The sequence below is a fragment of the Coturnix japonica genome, chromosome 20 (assembly GCF_001577835.2).
Source record: "Coturnix japonica isolate 7356 chromosome 20, Coturnix japonica 2.1, whole genome shotgun sequence".
Taxonomy (NCBI): Eukaryota; Metazoa; Chordata; class Aves; order Galliformes; family Phasianidae; genus Coturnix; species Coturnix japonica.
In genome coordinates this window covers 5070884-5094449 of record NC_029535.1, presented here as the reverse complement: position 1 = coordinate 5094449, position 23566 = coordinate 5070884, and the positions used below count along the sequence as shown (strand labels likewise).

At 40.2% G+C, this 23566-nt stretch overlaps 2 protein-coding genes across 26 annotated transcripts in view; one reads left to right on the top strand and one right to left on the bottom strand.

The window, feature by feature from the left end:
• ZMYND8 (zinc finger MYND-type containing 8) overlaps positions 1-18497 on the top strand; it is a 56928-nt gene extending 38431 nt beyond the window's left edge. For 16 of the 19 annotated variants that reach the window (XM_015881553.2, XM_015881551.2, XM_015881557.2 and 13 more), the window contains 13 exons: positions 537-652; positions 1147-1628; positions 3818-3958; positions 5539-5691; positions 6438-6941; positions 7988-8362; positions 9754-9944; positions 10470-10550; positions 11157-11235; positions 11807-12046; positions 12213-12370; positions 13804-13898; positions 17049-17239. In XM_015881553.2, coding sequence (XP_015737039.1) covers positions 537-652; positions 1147-1628; positions 3818-3958; positions 5539-5691; positions 6438-6941; positions 7988-8362; positions 9754-9944; positions 10470-10550; positions 11157-11235; positions 11807-12046; positions 12213-12370; positions 13804-13898; positions 17049-17061 — 2628 coding nt within the window. In that variant the 3' untranslated portion in view covers positions 17062-17239. Of the gene's footprint in view, positions 1-536; positions 653-1146; positions 1629-3817; positions 3959-5538; positions 5692-6437; positions 6942-7987; positions 8363-9753; positions 9945-10469; positions 10551-11156; positions 11236-11806; positions 12047-12212; positions 12371-12689 lie in introns of all 19 variants that reach the window. The other 3 variants (XR_001559113.1, XM_015881550.2, XM_015881565.2) reach the window with 3 other exon arrangements.
• EYA2 (EYA transcriptional coactivator and phosphatase 2) overlaps positions 16696-23566 on the bottom strand; it is a 90267-nt gene continuing 83396 nt past the window's right edge. For 6 of the 7 annotated variants that reach the window (XM_015881571.2, XM_015881569.2, XM_015881567.2 and 3 more), the window contains exon 16: positions 16696-22472. In XM_015881571.2, coding sequence (XP_015737057.1) covers positions 22392-22472 — 81 coding nt within the window. In that variant the 3' untranslated portion in view covers positions 16696-22391. The remainder of the gene's footprint in view (positions 22473-23566) is intronic. The other variant, XM_015881568.2, reaches the window with a different exon arrangement.

The window sequence follows — 23566 nt, the reverse complement described above, 5'->3', positions numbered from 1 at the left end:
CCTCAAATAAAAGGTGCCCACTGGTGGGTCTTTTGTGATACTTGCACTAAGAGTAAGACATCTGAAATGTGAATGTCTGAAAACTTACTTCTGAGAGCTGAGTATTAAGACTTGATTTTCCTTTATTAACTGTTAATAAGTTGCCTGACTTCTGCTTTTGTTTAATATTGCACCAAACTCTGAAAGACTTAGTAAAGTTCTGAGGTAGAACTGTATGATCTGTCAAGTTCTCTCTTGAGCCTAAGTGGAAATTAGAGAATTTCAAAGGTCAACTGTAGTTTAGGACATGCTGCATATTTGGAGAGAACAAGGGAAAATTAAAAAACATTAGAAGTGCCATTAAGATTTCTTCAAATAATATTATATTTTTGATTTTTTTGTTTGTTTAGTGAAGTGATCTTGTATTTGTCCAGGGTCTTATGTGTTATTTAGTCTAATAAATAAATATAATTTAAAATAACTTAATAATGTTTATCAGCTTTTGAAGGTAACGCTGCCTGTATTTTCTTACTGTATGTTCTACCATCTCTCTCTAGAGCAATCCTCACCCTTTGGTCTGGGCTAAACTCAAAGGCTTTCCGTTCTGGCCTGCTAAAGCACTGAGGGATAAAGATGGGCAAGTTGATGCCCGTTTCTTTGGCCAACATGACAGGTGGGATTTTATCCACAGGTTATTTCTGGTTGTAGTTTAAAAAAAAAATAAAATGGTTTTTTCTAGCACTGAGGAGTTTGGTTGTCCTGATAGTGGCTGTTAGAATTAGAATATGATACTTTTCTCACTTGCATTTTCATGTTTCACTGCTATGACCAATGGAAACATTGTTTTGTAGTGATCATCTTACCAATGGGTTGGTTTGGTTAAATATGTTTTGTCATATTGACCGGTATTGAATCTTCTTTCATGTGTTGCTGGAGAAGAGTAAAATCAGCTAGAAATATCCTAATAGAAACCATTTACTTATTTACCAAAGCCTGAGCACTGACCTTTTATAAGGCAGTGAAGATCCTCTGAAGCGATCCAAGGTGCACATATCTTAATGATGGAGTAAAATCCGAGTTTGGGAAAAAAAAGTCTGCTTAAAATTTAACTGTGTCAATTCAATGTGAAATGTCAAATCATCTCCTGTCTTTCTGTTTGATTTGTAGGGCCTGGGTTCCAATAAATAATTGCTACCTCATGTCTAAAGAAATTCCTTTTTCTGTGAAAAAGACGAAAAGCATCTTCAATAGTGCAATGCAAGAAATGGAGGTTTATGTTGATAACATTCGTAGAAGGTTTGGGGTATTTAATTACGCACCTTTCCGGACACCGTATACTCCCAATAATCAATACCAAATGTTATTAGATCCTACAAACCCAACTGCCGGAACTGCAAAGACAGACAAGCAAGAGAAAATCAAACTGAACTTTGATATGACAGCATCACCGAAGATTCTAATGAGCAAACCTATGCTGAGCAGCAGCACAGGTCGTAGGATTTCGCTGACAGATATGCCACGGTCACCAATGAGTACAAACTCATCAGTTCACACCGGGTCTGACGTTGAGCAGGATGCAGAGAAAAAGGCAACTTCCAGCCATTTTAGTGCCAGTGAAGAATCCATGGATTTTATTGAGAAAAATACAGGTAAAAAGGGGTTGTAAGGCTATTTCTGCATATGGTTAATTCACCAGTTAGAATTCTTGTGATTAGGAGGAGTTTTATTTCAAATTGGATAACTCTTCTTCAAGGCTTTGCCTTTATTTATTCACTTTTGATAAGACTTAAAATTTAGGGATATAAATGTTACCAGTCCTGCCTAGTTAGGTGGAGGTGGTGCTATACAATAGAAATGTAGTATCGCTTCTTCACCTTCTGTGCAGCTGCACTGGTAATGCACACGTTTCTTACTCATGTGAATGAGTGACGGGCACATTTGAAAGAGTCTCTGAACTGGGAGAAGTGACTTTGAGATTTAGTTAAATTTTGCTTATCAGATCAGAATTGCAGCTGGAGAAATTGGTGCTAAATAACCACCCTCCCCTCTGCCACCAGACCCATTTCTAGAAGCTTAATGTATAAAACAACCAACCAACAAGTACCATCCACTGCGCTTATTCCTTTGTTCTGCACTGTTTGTGCATTCCAGTAGTTTCTCCAAAACAGGCAGGCAGACATCTATACATCTTAATGCTCTTAAAAGCTGAGCTGTGAAACCACCTTTGGCTCCAGATTATCTCATGGCCAGATTCTGTACATCTCAGGGAAATTATGATGAAGTAACTGTATGAGTTTTAAGTGTATGAAAACAGGTTGTTATTTCAGTAGAGAATACCATGTCAAAAGGAATGATTCGTTCTATGCATCAATCCTCGAGTGTGGATGTGTGTGTAATTTCCTACACAAGGTGTAGCTTGCAGGTACTGCTTTCTGTCTTAAAATTTAGAGGTTTTATTGTATGATATTTTTTCCTTATAGTAGTAGAGATAGTTACCAAAATCACATTAAAGCTGTTACGTTAGAGAAAGGTAATAGAAGATGACAAATAATATCCTATTATTCTACATTCCTGACCGTCATAGCAATTCTGGGGAACTTTTCACTTTCCTCTCACCTTACTGATCCTGACTTAGTGGGTAGAAATGCCAGATTTGACTTAGCAGCAGGTAGTTGGAATTGATGGAGGTCTCTTCCAACTGAGCTCCTCCACACCCAGGCTGGATGTGGCTCTGGGCAGCCTGGTCTGGTGGTTGGTGACCCTGCACATAGCAGGGGGTTGAAACTCCATGATCATTGTGGTCCTTTTCAACCCAGGACTTTATTTTCATATTCTAAACTCACGTCTTCCAATTTCCCACCTGGCATTTCCATCTGTATATTGTCTCAATTGCAATATATGTGTATTTTTTAAACTTACCTGTCCTGTTAATGGAATGTATGTGGTGCATTAAAATGGAGATGAAATTACTTCGTTTGCTGTAAAAGAAAATTCCAGGTAGGAAGACTGCACTGTATTTAGATGGGGATGCTTCTATTCAGATGAAATGGATGGTTCTGTTTGTGCATTTTGAGTGATATGAAGGAAATAACTTGGAAACAAATTTAAGTCTTATCCTGGGATGTAGCAAATGAATGGCAGCTGTCAGATGTAGTGTTGAGTTGAGGATTACCTGAGCATTAAACGGAAGTTGAACACACAGCACTTGCTGTCAGAAATTGGAGGGTTTTTCAGGTAATGGCCCATAGAAGCTTCCTTTTGTAGACTTGGCCGGGAGTTTCCTGAAGTTCATGTTTGAAATGTGACTTTGTGGATGTTTTGAAGGATCAGAGCACAGACTTTTGCTTAAACTGTAAAATTGGAATATCCCATTGCCTTATCTGAGGGATTTTGTCACTGATCTCCAGCTGCACTGACCGCTCTTAATGATTTCTCTTAATTCTTGTTTAACATCTCCAGAAAATGGCTAGATTTTTTTTGTTAATGTTTACATGCATAAATTAGTAGCAATTCAGAGTCAAGGGTTAGTTTAAGTTTAAAATAACCAAATCTCAAAAGCTAGAATCTTGAGAACAGAGAGCTTTTGAGGGTAAACGTGCATTTGGTGTAATTAAATAAGTCATAAGTTAGTGTGATTTTTCTTAGAATTGCTTTTTTATTAAATGAAAATCTAAGGGATATTTGAAAGTTAACAGTAGAGGTATAGAATAATATTTAAATGATTAAACAAAAACCTTTTCACTGCTTTTATAAGTTGAAAAGCTGTTTTGTCCCAGCACGTGTGGCCTTACTGTGATTATTTTTAAATCTGTCTTTATTAATTTTGTGCTCTTTTCAGCTTCTCCTGCACCAACAAGAACAGGTCAAGCAGGGAGCTTGTCAGGCAGCCCCAAACCCTTCTCTCCTCAAGCATCAACGCCAATTTCTGCTAAGCAAGAAAGAACTGCCACTCCAGGGAGCATTCTGAATCTGAATCTTGGTTAGTGTTGACTTTTAGAAGTCCAAGTGTGTTGTAGCTGAATAAACTATGGTGGTGCCAAGATAATGTGAACAAACTTAGTCCTAGGTAGCTTTAAATGAACAAAGAACTTTAAATGAGGCGTTTTGTAATTGTTGTTCCATCAATCAAGATATTTGATATTTTGTAAGTGGAATTGAAATTTGCTGTTTCTTTTTGATCAAAAGAAGTAGTTAATGGATGATTTCTTCGCTGAATTGTACAATAAATGTTTCTGAACAGTAGGTAAGTTTCTAAAGCTTGTAATTACATGAACTGCTGATGACGTTTTCACTTGTCTTCTGGTCTTGCAACCTAGATGTCAGTTCTTTGCTGACCATCTGTAGCAAGGGATATACTGAGATTCTGAGATTGAGATCTGGAAAATTGAATTAGGAAAGTACTGCTTTGGTAAAATAGTTCTGAAAGCCAAACAGATGTAAATCCATTTCCTCAATCATGTTTTGCTTCTATGAATGTTCTTATTCAGTTCTGGATACATTTTCCATCCAATTGATGTTACGTGGAATGACAGAATGTTTCCTGGTCTTCACTAAATGCTAAAGGAAGGTTCAGATCAAGTTTTGCATTTGTTTAAATATACCACGCTTTTCAGTGTTCATCTGTGCTTGTGGACATACCCATGGAATTAATGACTTGCTGCGCCACAGCTGATTGTCTTTCTTATCAGATGTAACAATGCATTTGAAAAAAAGAAACATCACATGGGAATTGTTTGAGGCACAGATGGGAGGCATCAGCTTGAACATAGAACATTTTGAATGAATGGTGATACTAGGAATGGAAGCGGCAGCCCTTCATTTGATTTCATTTCAGCTGCACTAAACCTGACTGTATCTGCAGAACCCATGGATTTCAGATGTGACTCGTGCTGTCTTATTCTCAAGCACTGTGTGAAACGGGATTCCCCTAGAAAGCAAAATTGAAAATATGCAAAACAAAAACTTGTATCTTAAGGAGAATACTAGAAGGGCTCTGTGATCCTCCTCCAGTTCAACAAGGAGGAAGGGAAAACAGTGGAAAGGAGCCATCAGTTGTTGCTGGTAGACTGGCTAAAGTGAAAAGTGGAGGTGTGAATAACCAAGATATACACAGATTGCTTGGAAAAAATGTATAGTACAGGACCTGTCCTTGTGAAATGGAGACAGAAAAAGACAGACAACTTTAACACAATAAGGAGTGAAATTCCTGAGGTGGATGATAAGAAACAGTGAAGACTTTGGAGATGAGAATTTGAAGATTTCTCCTCAGGGGGTTTGTCTGCCCTCCGGCTCTGGTTTCTTACTGCAGCGTTAATGAGGCAAATCAGAAACTTGGGTCTTCTCAGTGAGACCCCCCTTGTGGGCAAGACAGATAAATTTGGGCTGTGAGACTTACTTCCATGTTAAGATGCAGGACTCCCTGGGGAGGTGTTACAGTGTCTCTTTGTCCCCATTTTTCACATTTCAGGTTGTCTGTGCTGTTACTCAGTCAGCTTTCTCTCACGTGGACGGTGACCTTTCTTCTCTTCATAAAACATTTTTCTCAATTCCTTTTCCTAGATCGAAGCAAAGCTGAGATGGATCTGAAAGAGCTGAGCGAGTCGGTCCAGCAGCAGTCCACCCCTGTGCCACTCATCTCACCAAAGCGACAGATACGTAGTAGGTTCCAGCTTAATCTTGACAAGACAATAGAGAGCTGTAAAGCACAACTTGGTGAGTATCCCACGTCTGCAGTGGAAACCTGGAGCTCACAGTTGAGAAAATGTTGAGTTGATAAAATCTTGAATTTTATTTTCTGACATTTCTGATTTTTGCCAAAAAGCTTTCAGCTTTTGTTCTGTTTTTGTACCATTCTGATGTAGGTGGTTGGACAGATCCATACATGTACTGCTGGCTTTGTACACCAAAAAAACAAAGATCAGTGCCTAACTTACGTTAGCTGCACAGATTGTATACCCAGTCACGCTGTTAAAAAGCACTAACACTGCCTAGCATTTAATTGAAGATTTCCTTGGCACTAAAAAGTTACAGGTTCTCCTTACAAAAGTCATGCAGTCTGAAGCTGATTCTTCAAACATGACTAGAAGTAACTGCAGTCAGTTGAGTGGTGTTACTAATTTTAAGGTGGTTTCTTATAGTTACTGATCATTCCTCTTAATATTTGCCAGTGTTGGTACAACACTGAACAAAGCTACAGCTTGTAGGTAGTGAAAAAGCGTTGTATCAAATAAAAGTAAGAATTGGTATATATGGAAGGTAATTCTCGCTTATCCTGATACTGAGATAGTGCATTAAGGGAGAGGCTGATAGCTGAAGGATTGATGGTTAGAGTAGTGGTACACATATACTTTGTTCTACGGAGGGCTGGGTTTGGGGTTTTGCCTTTTTTTTCCTTTCTCCTCTGGTAATACCAGTCAGTCTGATGTTAATACGGAACGTTCTTTCCTCCCCACCTTTAGGAATAAATGAAATATCTGAAGCTGTTTATACTGCAGTAGAACACAGTGACTCTGAAGATTCTGAAAAGTCTGACACCAGTGACAGTGAATACAGTGATGAGGATCAGAAATCAAAGAACGATCAAGAAGATGGAGAGGATAAGGAAGGTACAAGAAGTGACAAAGAGTCATTAAGCTTGAAAAAAAAACTGAAGCCCCCAGCGCAGAATGAAGATAAGGAGGAACTTAAAAGCACAAGCCCAGAAGTGGAGAAAACAGATGATCCAGTGAAAGAAAAGGCAATTACAGACACTGACAAAGAGTTTTCTGAAAAGGGAAAAAGTTTGCAACATCCTGCAAAAGAAAAACTGAAGGGTAAAGATGAAACAGACTCTCCAACAGTGCATCTCGGACTGGACTCTGATTCTGAGAGCGAACTGGTCATTGATCTGGGAGATGATCATTGTGGGCGTGAAGGACGGAAAAACAAGAAAGAATCAAAAGAACCTCCTCCTAAACAAGATGGTAGGATAAAATTCTGAATTATTTCTTCCTTTATCATTGCGCTGTTGCTCCAGTCAGAGCTGTTAGCTCTGATTTTGCATTGAGATGGTAAAATATCTGTGCTGCAACATGATCTTCATGAATGATTTTCCATTCTTTCTGAGTAAATGATATTTTCAGCCCCTGTTATAATTTCTGGATTAAGTTTTAAAAAAAAAAAAAAAAGTATTCCCATACACGTCCCAGAATCGCAGCTGTTTAATCACTGGAATTTTTCAGAGATACAAATAGTCTGAGTTCCAATTGAAATTAGTGCTTTCAGGGGGATGGGAACTTTTATGCTTATGCAGGGGAGAGAAAGGGCTCTAAACCTTAAGGGAAGGGGATTATCAGCCCAGGGAAGACAGTTCTTTGATCAGTGCTAATGTTTCGCTGTCAGGCTGCACAGCAAGAGAACGGGATCTGATACACAGAACAGTGGTCTATAAGCTCTGGGATGACAGGTGTAAGGGGTAACCTAGAAACATCTTAACGAATGATAACTTCTTGTTCTTCCAGAGAGGTTTTTGTTTACAAGCAGCCAGGATGGGCTATGAAAGGCTTGATTAACATGATTTATGTCTGTGGCATGATGGCTTCCTGAAAGGAAGCTGCAGTGAGGAAGGTGTCAGCCTCTTTTCTCAGGCAATAGGACCTGAGGAAACAGTCTCAGTTTCACCAGTGGAGGTTCAGATTGGATGTAAGGAAAAATTTAATCATGAGCAGGAGAGTGATCAGGCATTGAAATGGACTGCCCAGGGAAGTGGAAGAGTCCCAGTCCCTGCTGTTATTTAAGAGATGTGCATTTGTGACACCTAAGGAACTTGACTGGTGACGGAGCACAGTAGGTTGGGTTGGCAGTTGGACCTGGTGATCATGAAAGTCTTTTCCAACTTAGATGAATCTATGATTCTTTTCTAATTCCATGAGAATTTCTATTCCGGAAGGTGAATCTGACTTTTCAAAAATGTGGTGTAAAATTATGAATCAGATTTGGTGGTGAAAAGCTGACGTTACATTTTGTTTAGTTGTAGGTAAAACTCCACCTTCTTCCAGTGCAAGCACCCAGCCCCTACCAGAAACTCCAGTTCTCACCCGCTCTGCGTCCCAGACTCCACCAGCTGGTGTGACAGCAACTACTAGTGCTACTTCTACTGTCAGTGCTCCATCTGCAGCCACTGGAAGCCCTGTGAAGAAGCAGAGGCCTCTGCTGCCGAAGGAAACTGCCCCTGCAGTGCAGCGAGTAGTGTGGAATTCTTCAAATAAATTTCAGACATCTTCTCAGAAATGGCACATGCAGAAGGTGCAGAGACAGCAGCAACAGCAGCAGAATCAGCAGTCTCAGTCACAGCAACCTCAGTCCTCTCAAGGGACAAGATACCAGACGAGACAAGCAGTTAAAGGTACACACTTTCTAACTCAATGTGCCCATGATGCCATAATCCCCCAGTAGTGATGTCAGTGCTCCCAGCTGCATAACCAGGAATTCTTCCATGTAAACAAAATCTCAGAGTGTGGTCATTCTTTGATAAATGACTATGAAACACAACCACATACTCACCATACCTGCTCTTTCTGGTGTGAATTTAGAGTCATATCTCCTTATTTGAATGACAGACTGTCTGTGTGTGTATCTGCAAAATATCCTCGCTGTTCTTAGCCATCAGTTTTGAAAGACTAAATTGAATTATTTTCTGGATTACACAATGAAATCATTGATTCTGTTTCAGTTGCACAATTACCACTGTTACCTCAGATCTACAGTCTGTACCCAGTTTTATCTGCCAGGAAGCTGATTTGTTTAATCATCGTAGCTGTGTTCTGTATTATATGCTAGAAAATATCACATGAAAACACTCTAAAATATATAGATTTTCTTATACACTGAATTGATGTTCAATAGTACACAGTTAAATTGAAGAACCATTTTATTTCAGTAATTTCTCTTTTGAGGATATCATCAACTGAGATCTTTAATAATGTGAATTGTTAAAAATGAGTTGGAAACTAAGGCAGGTACACCATTAGGGATGGAAGGCTGAGGCTCTTCGTGTCCTGGTTTGGGCTCTTATTTTTGAATCACCAGCTGTTTTAAGATTATTTGAAATATTGGCAAGTGTGACAAAGCCATCCTGCTTACTGACTTCCATCCCACTTGAGGTAACTGTATATCAATTCTTTGCTTTAACGAGTTAACCTCACCTTACATTCCTTACTCTCCAACCAGAGGCTAAGTTTGAGCTGGGTGTATTACATTACATGTCAGAACACAAAACTAACAATAATTAGTAGCACTAATAATGAATGCAAATAACACCAGAGAGTACAACTAAAATTCTTCCTAAAGCTCTCTTCAAAAGTAGCTCAATAAATCTTGTTTCTAGTGAAACAAAGTCCATAATGTTCTTTCAAATGGTGACAAATGAAAATGTTTAAGATGGGTTTATGCTCATACCTATGGGACTAGTTGGGAGCTCTCCAAGTTGGGAGATTAGGAGGTGGGATGGGAAAGTCCCACGATGGGCAGAACAGATCAGAGGGAGACTTCTGCACTGACCAGTCTAAACTTGTAAGTTTTGAAGTTCTTTGCTGTATTGTCCTCGAGCTGTATAATTGTACATGAGTTCAGTGGCTGGTTGTTATAAAATCTATTTGATAATTGGCACCTTTGTACAAATAGGAACAATCTTGAAGTTTTCTTGGTGCATAATTTAATGAACATTAAAGTTAGAAGTCACCTATTCATTTTCACAATCATTTGTGATTAATGATGTGCTCTATGTTCTTTCCATAGCTGTGCAGCAAAAAGAGATCACCCAGAGCACTTCCACATCAACCATAACCTTGGTTACAAGTACTCAACCTATTTCTATGGTCACAAGTTCTGGATCTGCAAGTACACTTTCTTCCTCACTTAATACAGACTTGCCAATCGCTACAGCTTCAGCTGATGTGGCTGCAGACATTGCTAAATACACGAGCAAAGTAAGTTCTCAAACAAGATTTCCTTAAACTTATTTTTATAACGAAATTCAGAGCTTTTAAAATTCCAAGTTCTGAAATAAAAACGTTATTTAGAAATTAACAAGCAGTAGGTAGAACCAGTTAGACTCAGCTATTACTGTAGGAGTAGCTGAACAATGTCATTCTAAGCCAGATGCTAAGCATGGCATGCTCTGGCTGCCCAGGCACTTCAGACCTTTTCTCTCTCCTATTTCCCCATTACTTCTGTTGGTTACATTGCATCATGTTTTGGACAATTTTGGTATTTCCCGGAGGTGTAGGTATCCTCACCACCACAGTTACAGTAGGCACTAAGTATTGATCGTGTGCATTCAGTAAAACACACTTTTTCTACTGCCTAAAACAGTCCTTCAAAAGGAGATTCATAAAAACATATATATATATATATATATATATGTATATAGATACTAATAGTAATACAGGTTCACATTGGAGTGGTTGAAATGGTTATTAAGGATACATCTAAAACTTTTATTTGTCTTTCAGATGATGGATGCCATCAAAGGAACGATGACTGAAATATATAACGATCTGTCAAAGAATACCACTGGAAGTACAATAGCTGAGGTTAGTGTGAGATTGGAAGGGAGTCTGTGTAACACTTAGAAGTTGTAAAAAAAATTTTGTGCATAAAAATGCCACGTAATCACATACTACCATAAGAGTTACATGATTATGACCACAGATATAATACTTCTTTTTAAGTTTGCTGACCGTATTATCATGGTTAAATATATAATCTTTAGTTTGTATTAAACAAAACAGGGACGTTGCAGTTGGGAGCAGCGGTGTCTGTAGTGAATGAAAAACTCGCTTTCCTAAGTCTGGGCTCATTGAAATAAAAGAATCAATGAAATGGCACATGAAAAAATACAAGCAAAACTTAGAAACAGGTTTTTGACTGTGGTTAGAGAAGTTGGAGACCTGACGAATTTTAGATGTAAGACCAAGTTTAATGGAAGTGGTTTTTGTTTTCAAACAATCTGGCACTTTTTATGATTGGAAAACATTCAAATTAGATAGGATACCTATTACCCATGTTGTTAAAAAGGAGCCTTAATGTAAGTGACGATCAAACTCTTTGTTATAGCCTTGGTTTTTTGTGTAATAGTTCTGTTATATTCTGTACTCACTACCAAATATTAACATTTAATATCTATCTGTAATATTCAGATTCGACGTTTGAGGATTGAGATAGAAAAGCTTCAGTGGTTACATCAGCAGGAACTCTCAGAAATGAAGCATAATCTGGGTATGAAAAAGACAAACACAAAATCTGAATGCTTGTCATATACATTGCCTTCATCATAGATACTGTGGATTGTCCACGTGAAGGGTCAAACACCTTGTAGGATGTGCTGTCAGTATTAGTGGATGTCATTTCAGTCCATACACAGATTACTTTTATCTGTGCACAGTAAACAACATCCAGATTTGAGACCCTCTAAAAAACCTGAAGGTTCACAAGCTCAGGGGACCTGATGAGCTGCTTCTGGAGGTACTGAGGAAAGTGGTCAATTAAGTTGCTAAGCCACAATCTGTATCTTAGAGAAACTGTGGCAGTGAAGTTCTGACAGACTGGAAAAGGGGGAACGTAACTCCCATTCCTTTAAAAAGGAGAAAATGAAGAGCTGGAGAACTGCAGGCCAGTCATTTTCACCTCTGTGCCCAGCATCATGGAGTGTAGTAATAGGCAGTGGCTTTAATGGAAGACTTGTGTTTGCTGAGTGGATATGAAGCAGATATACCTAAGTTTGGGGAATATTTTATTAGCTTTCATTTCATGGAAAGGCAAAATTGATTTATCTTTGTATTTTGAGTAGAACTGACAATGGCTGAAATGCGTCAGAGTCTTGAACAGGAACGAGATCGTTTGATTGCTGAAGTGAAGAAGCAGCTGGAAATGGAAAAGCAGCAAGCAGTGGATGAAACTAAAAAGAAGCAGTGGTGTGCCAACTGCAAGAAAGAGGCCATTTTTTATTGCTGTTGGAACACGAGCTACTGTGACTACCCCTGCCAACAAGCTCACTGGCCTGAGCATATGAAATCTTGTACACAGTCAGGTAATCTTGCTCTGGTTTGCATGTTGCACAGCTGAGGGGAGCTCGGGTGGGTGGTAATACACAGTGATTCAGTGTTCGTCATTTGCATGTATGCAGATATGCCTGTTAGGATTGATTGAGGACTGGTGCACGAGAGTAGTGGCTATTCTTTCTTCTTTTTCTTTAGCTACTGCAACACAGCAAGAAACCGATACTGAAATTAACACAGAAACATTAAATAAATCATCCCAGCCCAGCTCAAGTGCACAGCCCACGCCCACGGAAACAGCCAGCACCCCCAAGGAAAAGGACATTTCAACTGATAAAAGCAAAGAAAGCGTTACAGTGAGTATTACTGCGGTCACTTGAAACAAAAATAGTATCTAAGAGTCCTCTGAAACCTGCCCCTAAAGGCCTCCCTGGGTCAGCTAGGAATTTATGGCCATTTGCAGGTTTCAAGTGTGTGATTTGGGGAATAAGAGAGAGAATTGTGGCTGTTTGTTTGTTTGTTTGTTTGTTTTTCCCCCTGTCATCTTGGGAAAAATCTCCTTCTGTCCTCTGGGAACACCCTTTCCCCTGCACTCATTCCCAATAAGAACTTGTGTTGGCTTGACTCATCCTTCCAGCCAAGGGGGACTGGACCTCTTTCTTTCTCTCTCTCCAGGACCCATCAGTGTAGCTTCTGGTCTGGATCTTTCGATACAAGTTGCCTTCTGATAAGCAATACTGACTGCAGCACTTCCAAGCCCTTCTTGCCTGGAGGTTCAGAGGCCAAGCTCAAGACCTGCATTCAAATCAACTTACTTTATCACAACAGACTGCCGATAGGGTACCGCAGTGTTCCATAACACTGATACAACAGTCCACCTGGATCTACAGTTAACGGAGCAGTGTACAATTACGAAATCCTCCATAGCATCTACTCTGATAGTATTCAGTAGGCAAGGATGAGCGAACGCTCTACTAAAAGGGACTTAACATTGCATATATAAAAAATGTTTATAGAGAAGATTCTGCTTTATAGGTAGGGCTTGACTATTAGCAATTTCAGCACCGTTTTTCTTCTGCCCTTGCAAGATTTATTAAATGAAAAGTTTTATGGGGGGGCTTATCCTTCAAACCCTTTACACTTGATCCTCTACATCAGTAGGAGCCTTGTTGTATTTTAAAATATTAAAAGCAAACTAATTTTGTAGTATTGTGATTCCAGCATGATGTCTCATTGAGATAGTTCTTCTAGAATTGGGAAGCATAGTATAATAGAGAGCTGTGTTCATTTCTTGACACTTTTGCTACTGTCTGGTGTTAGATCTCTGGGCTTGACATGTCATCTAAGGGAGTAACTTGAGAAACAGACTTAAAGAAGGGATAAAGGATGTGCTGTCCCACCTGAACCGGGGGGAAGTTCTTTGAACTTCTTTGTCTCAGTTGAAGCTCGTATGTATTGTCTGTGGCAGCGCGACCTTTGTACTACTGGGAGAAAAGGGGATCAGAGAAAATCAATTGCCTAAAACTTTGGCCAGGGAATATTCCAGTTATACTGATCTGGAATTGCTTTCACGTAGGTATTCTACCTGAAACATCATGCTGTACACATTGATCATGTTCATAATTTGAATTTTGCTTTATTAACAAAGAATTAACCTGTGAATTCATTAAGATACAAATTTTTAGCTCAAACAAAACATCCATCATAAATTTCATAAAATAATAACGACTAGGTGGAATTCATGTAAAAGCTGAGACTTTTACTGAGGTTGCCTGTGCTGTCTCTGCAGATAGCAACAGGTGTGACAAGCAACCAGCCTATAAAACTGGTCCAGGTACCGCAGACCACCACCTATATTCCAACTACTCAACACACAATTGTAATGTAAGTACTAATTCATCATTTAAAGTCTGCAGTAGTTCTGTTCCTGGCATTAAAATTGCACAGTATTTCTGGGGGGTTGTCTCCATTTGCTGTTCTATCAAGATATGAATTCACTGGTGTAGTTTCAATTTGCAGCGCAAAATGTCCTATTTTGCTGTGCAACATTCCACCCTTCCATTTCATCACTGATTATTACAAGGATTCAGGAGCTCTCCTTAAGAACAGTGAGGCACTGAGGATAGTCAGACTTCCATTTTACATTATTGTGTTAGTTATTTGTCCGTTTCATGTATATACTTGAACACGTCAATGTAAATATATAGAATTCATTTAAAGTATCTTTTAAATATCTTTTTTTTGTCTATGGTATCCTAAAGAGATTTAACCAATTCTGAGCTATGCTCGATACTCCCGTGACATCTCAGTAACTATGAAAGAAAAATATGCATTCATTGGTAGCGTGTCTCCCATGCAGTCTTGCACATTAGCATTGTGAAATTGAGAAATAGCATTGAATTCAGACCTGTTGTTTTTTTCTTTTTTTTCCATTGAGAACTTAACCAAGGACACTTGAATACCCTTTTATCAGTCACTGGAGATGGGACAGCAGTGAGTTTGGTTTTTATGTTTTGCGTACCGTAATGTCACGTTCTTTCAGCTGGTCGTGTTGTGCAGTGTTCACTGCAGGGTCAGCGTGGAGTCTGAGCTGACCTCTTACCAAACAGAGAAACGCTGATCCTGCAGTGCTGACTGAGCTGCAGGCCTTGTCTCACGCGGTGCGCTCAGCTGAGAAGCCCACGTTTAGGTAACTTCAGTTAGTTTTCTGACTGGAACTAGAGAATAGAAGCGCAAGTTTAACATTGTGACTGTGAGGCCTCATTAGCTGAGTCACTTTCTTTTGCGTTGTGTACACACACGGATACACGTGCACCCGCACACACTGCAGCATCTGCACACGTGTGTGTAGGAACACACACACACACACAGTGTTTCATAGCCATCACATTCAACAGGAAGAATTTATTCTCAGTGGATATCATGACTTATCACATTCCTAAGCATTTACACTCGACTTGTTTGTCCCGTCTGAGAGCACAGTGCACCTTTGCAGGATTGGCCCGAAGTCATTTGAATTGAATTGCTGTAACAAGTTTTTGTGTGTTTGAAGTGGAACGGCGGGCATGGCAGATGTTAGTCTCTGTTGTGAATAGTTGAGAGGTGCTAAGATCGCAAAGTGGCTTCATGTAATGTTCAGAAAAATGGCAGTGACCCCCATCAGTTTTCTGTAATACAGAATATGTTGAGTGATGTGAAGCGTAAGTGGAACGTCTGAAGGCTTCGACCTTTATTTGTGCATGTTCAAAGCGTGGTACACATTTGCATTAGCCTTGCACAGCTACAGACACCTCTGTACTCTAATGATTGCACGTGCAGTTTAAATACTTTTAAACCTTAATGCATGTTTAATATGTATGCAAAATGTACAAATGTGAAAAGCTGGCAGAGGTGGAAAATTTACCTCTCAGGGAAATGATCCTAATGCATTTAAGGAGTCTTGCACATTCCATATCCCCAGCACTCCAACAACTGAAATTAATTCTTTCAGTTGTGTAAGTGTGTATATGTAAAAGACAGCTGTGGCGACCTTAATTTCCCCACCTGTAGTGCTAACAGTGATGTTCATAATGGCTTCTTTTGAGTTCAGTTTGCACTTTGTTCCCAACCAGGCATTTCCTCCCTCTGAACAACTTTCAATACATCTTCTGGGTGCTGTTTCCATTGACCCCTCTTTACACCTCTGAAATTCATCATCAAATGACAAAAACCTTGAATTTATTCAGAGAACTGATTTTGGGTTTGGTTTTTATTCTTTCTGTGGTTAAAATGCCATAAACATTTAAATTCATTGTCCTTGCGTTCCAGGGGATGTTATGAGTAGGCTTCTGGAAGGGCACGGATTGTGTCACAAAGGAGCTGGTCAACACGAGGCTGTAACCCATCTCAGTAGGGATATTCTCAGTCTTTCCTGAACACCATCAAGGCACTAATGTGGTTTCTCGGATTGATGGGGGGAAGGCATTGGGCTTCAGTGAAGTTGTGTGTTGTTCTCCCGTGTTCGCTTTGGAAGCTTACACTGACCTTAAGGGGGAATCCTGGGCGTCCCTGTCAGGTTTCTCATATTCTCACTCCTCGTCTCTTCCACAAAGTGTTGTGAACTGAACTGGATGCGTTTGTTTGGTCTCCAGTTGTCCAGCACTGCGCTGTATCAAAGCATGATTCCAGTTTGTGCGGCATAACGTTCCTGAGCTTCCTCACGTTTCTGTAGGAAGGTTAAGATTCAGACTTAAGATCCAATAAATCCTTCTCCAGACGTTCCAGAGTGATGTGACATTGACCAGATTGTTTAACATTCTTGTGCCTTTGTCTCTGCATCCGTAGAATCCATTTCTACCCATAGAGATGTCCTGAAGCTTCATTTGTTAAGATTTATAGATCATAATCTGTACGATGGAAGTGAAAATTTATTCTATATGAGTATTTTTGCAAGGAGTGTGAGCCAGTTCCCAGAAATGCTGAAATGCTGATGGTTTCTTTATCAACTTGTGCAGAAGTTTAAGTATTTTTTTTTGGTTTAAATGGATGTTCTTTGTTCTCTTCTGTGTAGACTGAACGCGTGGGGGAATTCCTTTGTGGGGAGGTGGGGAGATGTAAGGGGTGTACTTACAGACAAGGGTATTTTTGTACTCCAGGTTGATTTGGTGGAACTTTTTCAAATGACGGAGGATTTTCTTAGCCCTTTTTTTTTTGTGAATTTATTTGGGGAAAATACATAACTGGATGTAGTAGCTTTGAAAACCTAATTCTCCAAGCATAGGTAGGGTGTGTACAGTACCTATAGGAACAGCTGGTCCCAGTAATTATAAAGGAACAATTATACAGGAAAAAAACCCAAAACCCTCTTGGCTATAGGAAAGTAATACACTACTTTCTGCCTTGGAATGAGGTAATATTGTGGTAATAAAGGTATTAATCCTTGCACAAAATTGGAGCTTGTTCTGGATTTTCCCTGGACGATAAATCTCTATTTCTGTGGTCATGTTTATATGACCTCTAACATAACAATATGTTTCTCTTGGTTTTAATCCACAGACCATTCCTGTAGCGGTAAGTCCTTCTGCTGGGACAGTGGCAATGAGAACTGGAGTTCAGTATGTTCAGACCACAATGCCAGTCCAAGTACGAAGAGTCTAACTGCTAACAAGAAGTCCATACAATTGTTGGAATATATAAATCTAATAGAAATGTGAAAAATAAACACAGTTCTTTGGATTAACCTCAAAGGTTCAGACTTAAGCTTTGTATAAACGTACAAAGCATTAACTACACTACATTAATGTAAAGCATTAGCGCTGGCTTAGAAAAGCTGAGGACAGGTAAGATCCGTGTCAAATCTCTGCCTCTTTTGTAAATAATGTACAATTTGTGGATGTCACTGAAGTTAGAGTTCCATCTCCTTTTTATATTTGTATGACTTTAACTTATAAAGAGTGTTTGAAGTTGGAAAAGAAAGGTTTAAAGCAGCCTTATCATAAGCTAACACTGAAAACTGGTCTGGGAAAATGGCAGTCGTGCATCAAATAACCTGAAGAACCTGAACAACTCGATTTGCATTTGGATGAGAACCATTTCTGCACTTGGAGACTCTTGTAGAATTCAACCAAATGATGAAGGCTCTCTTTCTTTCTGTTCATTGTGTTAGGCCAGTTCTGACATTTCCCGTCTGTGGACCTGAGATACGTAAAGATTTGCGTTGTTTTTTTTTACAGTGACCAGACTGTTAAAATTGTTTACAAGAAACAAGGTGAATTTCATTCAGGTTGATATGTGAGGAGTTGTGCAGTGTAACACCAGCTGGTTGGTGCCGTGCTGTCGTATCACTGATTTCACAGAGGAGAGGGTTGTTTTCTTTTTCCTATTCTTCACAGTTCAGTTTTCTTCCTTTTATCTTTTATTTTTAATTCTAATCCTCTACAAAGGACTTTGAGAAGCTTTTCACGTGGAACAAGAGCTTGGGGTGTGGAGAAAAGCATGGATCAGGAAACGCGGGCAAAGGACTTCTGATGCTGGGCCAGAGCATGTATTATTTATATGATGGAATTTATGTTTTTATGTAAGCATGAAGCAGTGCAGTATGAGAGAAAGTAACCCATGGAAATGCTGTCTGTTACACTTATACTGTAGTACCATTTTGTACGTTGTGTAAAACGAAAGCATTGAACAAAGCAAAGGTGATGTATGTATATGAGAAAATTAATGTATGATATCATTCCAGTACATTCTGTTGTACATTTTTAGTCATGTTGATTTTTCCCATTGTTTATAAAAGATTGCGGTCTGTACAGTCTCCAGCTAGAACCCGAGTTAGGGGGAAAGTCTTAGAAGAAAAAGGCGAGAGCAGAATATTCGTGAACTGCAGTTGTGTCAAAAATAGCCTAGCTGGCCTTATTTGTGAAGCATAATTGCTTTTAGCATATGGAAGTATTTTTTCACATTTTCTTTGTATAAAATTTGTATTAAACTTAAATATCTTTTTTGAAAGTGGTGTTTCTCTGTGACTAAGAGCTGACGCGTGGTTCGCTTTGGGTTCCTGCAGTGTTCCAAGAAACTTCACAGCTTTTTATTAAACCGTTTTAGAAAAGTGCTTTGTGTTCCTGGATTTCCAGTTCCATTCAGTCTGCAGTGTGACACCTGGTGACGTTTATTAGCAGAAGAGGTCCGGTGCTTGTTGTGTTACACTGACCGCCTTTGCATCGGGGCTGGATGGGAAGGATAGAAATAGTAGATCCAGTCGTGCTCAGTGTTTGTGAGCTGAGATGGGGGCTGCCTGCTGAGCAGTGCTGCAGTCCTCTGAGAGGGCAGGAGCTGGGGCAGGGCTGCTGTGTGTTCCATAGGGATCTGATGGAAGAAACAGTGCGAGCCAATGAAACGGCTCCTTATAAAACCCGGCTGTTCAAGTACCTGCTCATGTGGTTATTTTGTTACAGGCACTTATAAAACAGACAAAGTCAATGTTCTCAGTGCTACTGCTTAAAGAGAAGCACAAATATTGCAAGCCTGGAATGATGTTCTGAAATGTGGCTGGAACGTTGGATTAATAACATTGTGACCTCCGTCACTGAAGAAATAGAAAGGAGGTGAGCGATTCAAAGAGGCTGAGAACACGCAGTGCTTTCTGCAGCCTCTATTCCAGTGATTATTTTCCTTTTAGATTTCAATAACCAGTGTTTTTTTTCTTTCATGTGGAATCATGGATGACGGATCCCAGCAAAGACTTGTTAGCAGGCCAAGATTCAAGGAATCTCAGATATATTGGTGACCGCTTTTAGTCCCGTTTTGGCTGGTTATGGTGTGAAGTTCTTTTTTTGTTTGTTTTTTTTTCCCCCTGAAGATTTTAACTAAAAGTGAAGGAAGAACACATCCCTGGCTTGGACATACAGGGGGAGATAACACTGATGTGATATGAGCATAAAGGGTAGGCCCCTACTTTAAGGTGAATTACTTATATAGAGAGTAGCATCTCTTTTCCTTGGGAGCTGAGTTCTGGAACCATCAGTGGGTCTGGAAAATTACTTTGTTCTGATTGTAGACTTCCTGATTTTCTGGAGACAGACTCCATCCTGGAGGGTCTTCGCTTGCATTGCAGTGACTGCAGGGAGGATGGTAATCCTTGGTCTTCAGCTGCTGTGGGCACTGTGACTGATGAGAAGCCTCTGGGGTTGTGTGTTATCTTGGGAAAACTTCACTCATCGGCTGCCCCAGGTTTCCTGTCTTCTGTTATAACCTACTAAGAGGCATCTGGGTGCATTAATGCTGGTATCTCTGGTTTGGGGCACAAAATCATCTTTTCTTGGAGTTTGAGCTTAGAAATTTCTGTATTATGATCTTCCATTCTCACTCAGGCCTCCACTTGGTTAGGATGGACGATTGATGCTGGTGTTCTTCATCTGGGCCAGCTGAATCCAGAACTTTTCTAAGCAGTGGCAATATTTTCCTCACTTTAATGCAGCTTCAGGAATCCTACGATGTTCAGAAAGAATGTGCTAATGTCACATTCAGGATGCTCTGACGTTTGCTTTAGACCCCAGATGGTGAGGGCTGGATGGAGACCAGAGCAGTCAGTCCTTCCAGAGTCGCAGGCTCTCGTCCTCCTTGGCACTGGTCGGTCAGTTCAGGTGTGCTCAGCCGAGTCTGTCAGCTCCGCGATGCTTGTGTCTGTCCAATCGTATTTCCTACAGGAGAACGGTGAAATGCTGAGAGCTGCTGTTTAGCTCACGCTCACCAGGTAAGATGGCAGCGACTCCGGCGTTTTGAGATGGACTGCACTGAACCAGGCTGTCACTCAGCTGTGTACAGGAGGCTCGTGGTGAAGCCCAGCTGCCCTCTTGTGGTTAAACGTGAGAATTTGCAAGGAAAAAATTCAACACGGGAAGCTGGTAAAATAATTCCCACGTGTTTTCTATCTGCAGCGAAGAAGCACGTTTCTGCAATAACCTTCATGGCAGGTTTGTGGTTAGGTGACAAAATTCTGTTATTTCAGATCCGGTTAATGATGTGACTGAGCAGGATCTTATGCTGTGATACTGTGTGCAAACGCATTGAAACAGGTGAAAATGCCAAGCAAAGTGTGTGCGTGTTCCCTAAAGCCTTATGTGTGTTTGTGAGTAAAAAGCTCTTATGGGTGTGTTTGCAGGGAGGTTAAAATGCTGAGCAAAGCCTGTGTGTGTGTGTGTGTGTGTGTGTGTGTGTTTTCTGTGTGTGCTCACGTGTAAAAAGCTGTTAGACACCTTCCTGCCATCGGATTCTGCAACAGTGAACCTCGATCCTGTTGCTCTGTTGAGAGACCAAGACCTGCTGCTGTGACTGGAAGGAGCACCGTGCCCGGTCTGACAAACATGCTCCTAATGCTGGCATGCAGGACCCTGATCAGCTGTTACCTGTGGGTGAGTGAAAATCATTAGCTGGGAAAGTACGGAGAACTCAGTTACAGTAATGGTGAGCAAAGCACCAGCAGGCACTGAGAGCAAAATCCTGCCAACAAGGCTGGAGGTAGAAATGAGAATTCTTGACTTGAGAATCTCTGAATACATTCAGAGTTGACTCAGGTTTGTGCAGTACTCATGTAAGACTCCTAACTTGTACGTGTTTGATCTTGATGCACACAATAGATAAGGAGACTGTATTACTTTTGCTTCTCTCCTTTTAACATCCTGCTCCAGTGAGGCTGTGATCCTTCTGAGGTTATTTGGTGCAAGTAAGAGAATAGTTTTGAAAGTGAATCAGAGACCAAACCAAACCCAAAGACTTGAAATACATTGTCAGCAGGAATTAACTGCAGTTCAGCAAAAGTCCTAAAGGTGCAGCTTAATTGTAGATATGTTTATTTACATAAAAATAAATATGCACACCTGCATTGGAGATCTTCCTTTGCAAGACAAGTAGGTTCTGAATGTCTGTGTTCTCTCCCAGAGGGCACAGCCACCATCTGCACTCTGACACCCCAACAAACAGGACGGGGCAGGCTGTGTTCAGAGCACTTCTAGACCAACTCTGCCTTGAGACAAGGAGTGTGTTCTACATGTACCACGAGATCCAGGAGTGATGGAGAGAAGAGAAGGCAGGTAACCTAATCCCCCAAATGTAAACTGGTTTTTTATTATTATTTATTTAATGCCTTTCACTCATCACAGGGTACTTTTTTCCCACCCAAACTGAGATGGCAGCATAAGGCACCGTGTAGACACATGCACAATCCACAGACCATCCATGTAAGGTGTAAAAACACAGCGACAGTTCTTACCAACAGTCCCATGTGTCCTTATGATAAATGTACACAATGTGATTTTCTCCAGATACTGTCCTGGAAGAATGAATTCTTAATTTAGAATGGCAGGACTTTCCCCACCCACCCACCCCAAAAAGCCAGATTAAAAACACAGGTACAGAGCTTAATACCAGAGTAATGAGATTAGTTCATAAATTAAAAGAAAAAAAACATACAAACAAAACAAAAAATCAACAGTTTCACTCTTATCTGCAGAAGGTCGGACGTGGTACGATGTGTTATGCACAGGATATCTCACAGTCTTTAATATTTCCTCTTCCCCTTTGAAAAGCAAGAAAACTGACAAGTAGACCCAAGGCTTCTGGGGGTTCTCGTTGATGGCCAAAGGGCAGTTACCGCTCTGTGCACCCAGCTTAAGCGTGTAACTGCGGGATCCCCAGAGTTAACTGAAGGCTTTTCCTCTGTTCAAAGGAAGGACTTGACAGAATGTTCTTTGGCTGCAAGTTCTTAGAGGCTTCCACTGAAAGGGATCTCCTTCAAAAAAAGAAAAACTGCAGTTGCTGTGGGATTTTTTTTTGAATAAGAAAACGCTGAAGAATTGGAACCGATGTGACAGTTTGAGTGAAGCCCTCACAGTGCTAAGATGTCTGCTACAAATATTCAAGTTCCAAGGCGTGCCGAAGAGCTTCCAGGTCAGCATGACAAGAGATTCTCCAGAATGGCATGTTGTGCTAGAGTGAAACCAAAAGAGGTTTTTTTGTTTGTTTGTTTTCTGTTTTGTTTAAAACTGAGATGAAAATAAATTTCTTAGTTTTCACCCTCAGGAAGAGAGAGAGTTTTGTATTGGGCCACCCGGCTGTCGTGGTGTTACAGGCAGGGAGACTCAGCTTAGAGAGCAGGGAAGGGAGTACGAAGTTCCTGTTTGCTGATATGTTTCTACTGTGCAGAAAGGAAAGAGACCTGCCACAATTTGGGAGATGATGCAGATGTGAGCAGACCATTAAACTTTACCCTCCTTTTTCTTTCTGTCTCTATAATTTCAGTACTCCTGGAAACAATTTTCTTGCCACTCAGTGGGGTTTGACTGCAGTATCAAGCTATACATTAATCTTTGTCTCTCCAGAAAGCATCATAATCCTGTCCTATAGCATGAGGCTCAAAGTTGTCCTATTTGCCACCAGTGAAAGCTGTTCTAGAAATGCTTTCTAACAATTAACTGGAACAGTAGGTCATGCTGCTTTTCCTATAAAGACAGGGACTGCTCAGATCAATTGTGCATTTAGTGCATCAGGAAAGGATGCAGTAGGTTTATATGACAATCTGTCCTCAAGAAGGTCTCTCAGTTCCCATTTTTAAAGACTTATCATTTCTACTTCTGCCTCCTTGTTTGACCGTTCACATGAATGGTGATGAATATAATTTCTACAAATTTCCAAGGTTTACCCAGTCAGTGCCACTTGATACCCTGGAAAATGGGCAGAATCTTCACTGAAACATGTTGATTCACCTGTTGAAAACTGTGCATATGCTCTAGGAAAACAAAGCTTGCATCATAAACACCGTGAAATAAGTGAGGATCTAAGATGAAAACTGTAAGCTGGTAAGGTCCCAGTACTACCCTGAAACTGTAGTTCTGGCAGTAATGTTCTATAAGCATCATCAATAGCTGCAGTCCCTGAGAACCTCAAAACAATTAGATCTTGTTTTTAAATGTTAAATTCAATTTCTCAAGGTCAGCTTATGGTTTGAGTTATTTTGGTTCCTACCCAAAACAGTTTGAGCATTTTTACTTCAGATCATAATCATGCAGCTCGTATTTGCCCTT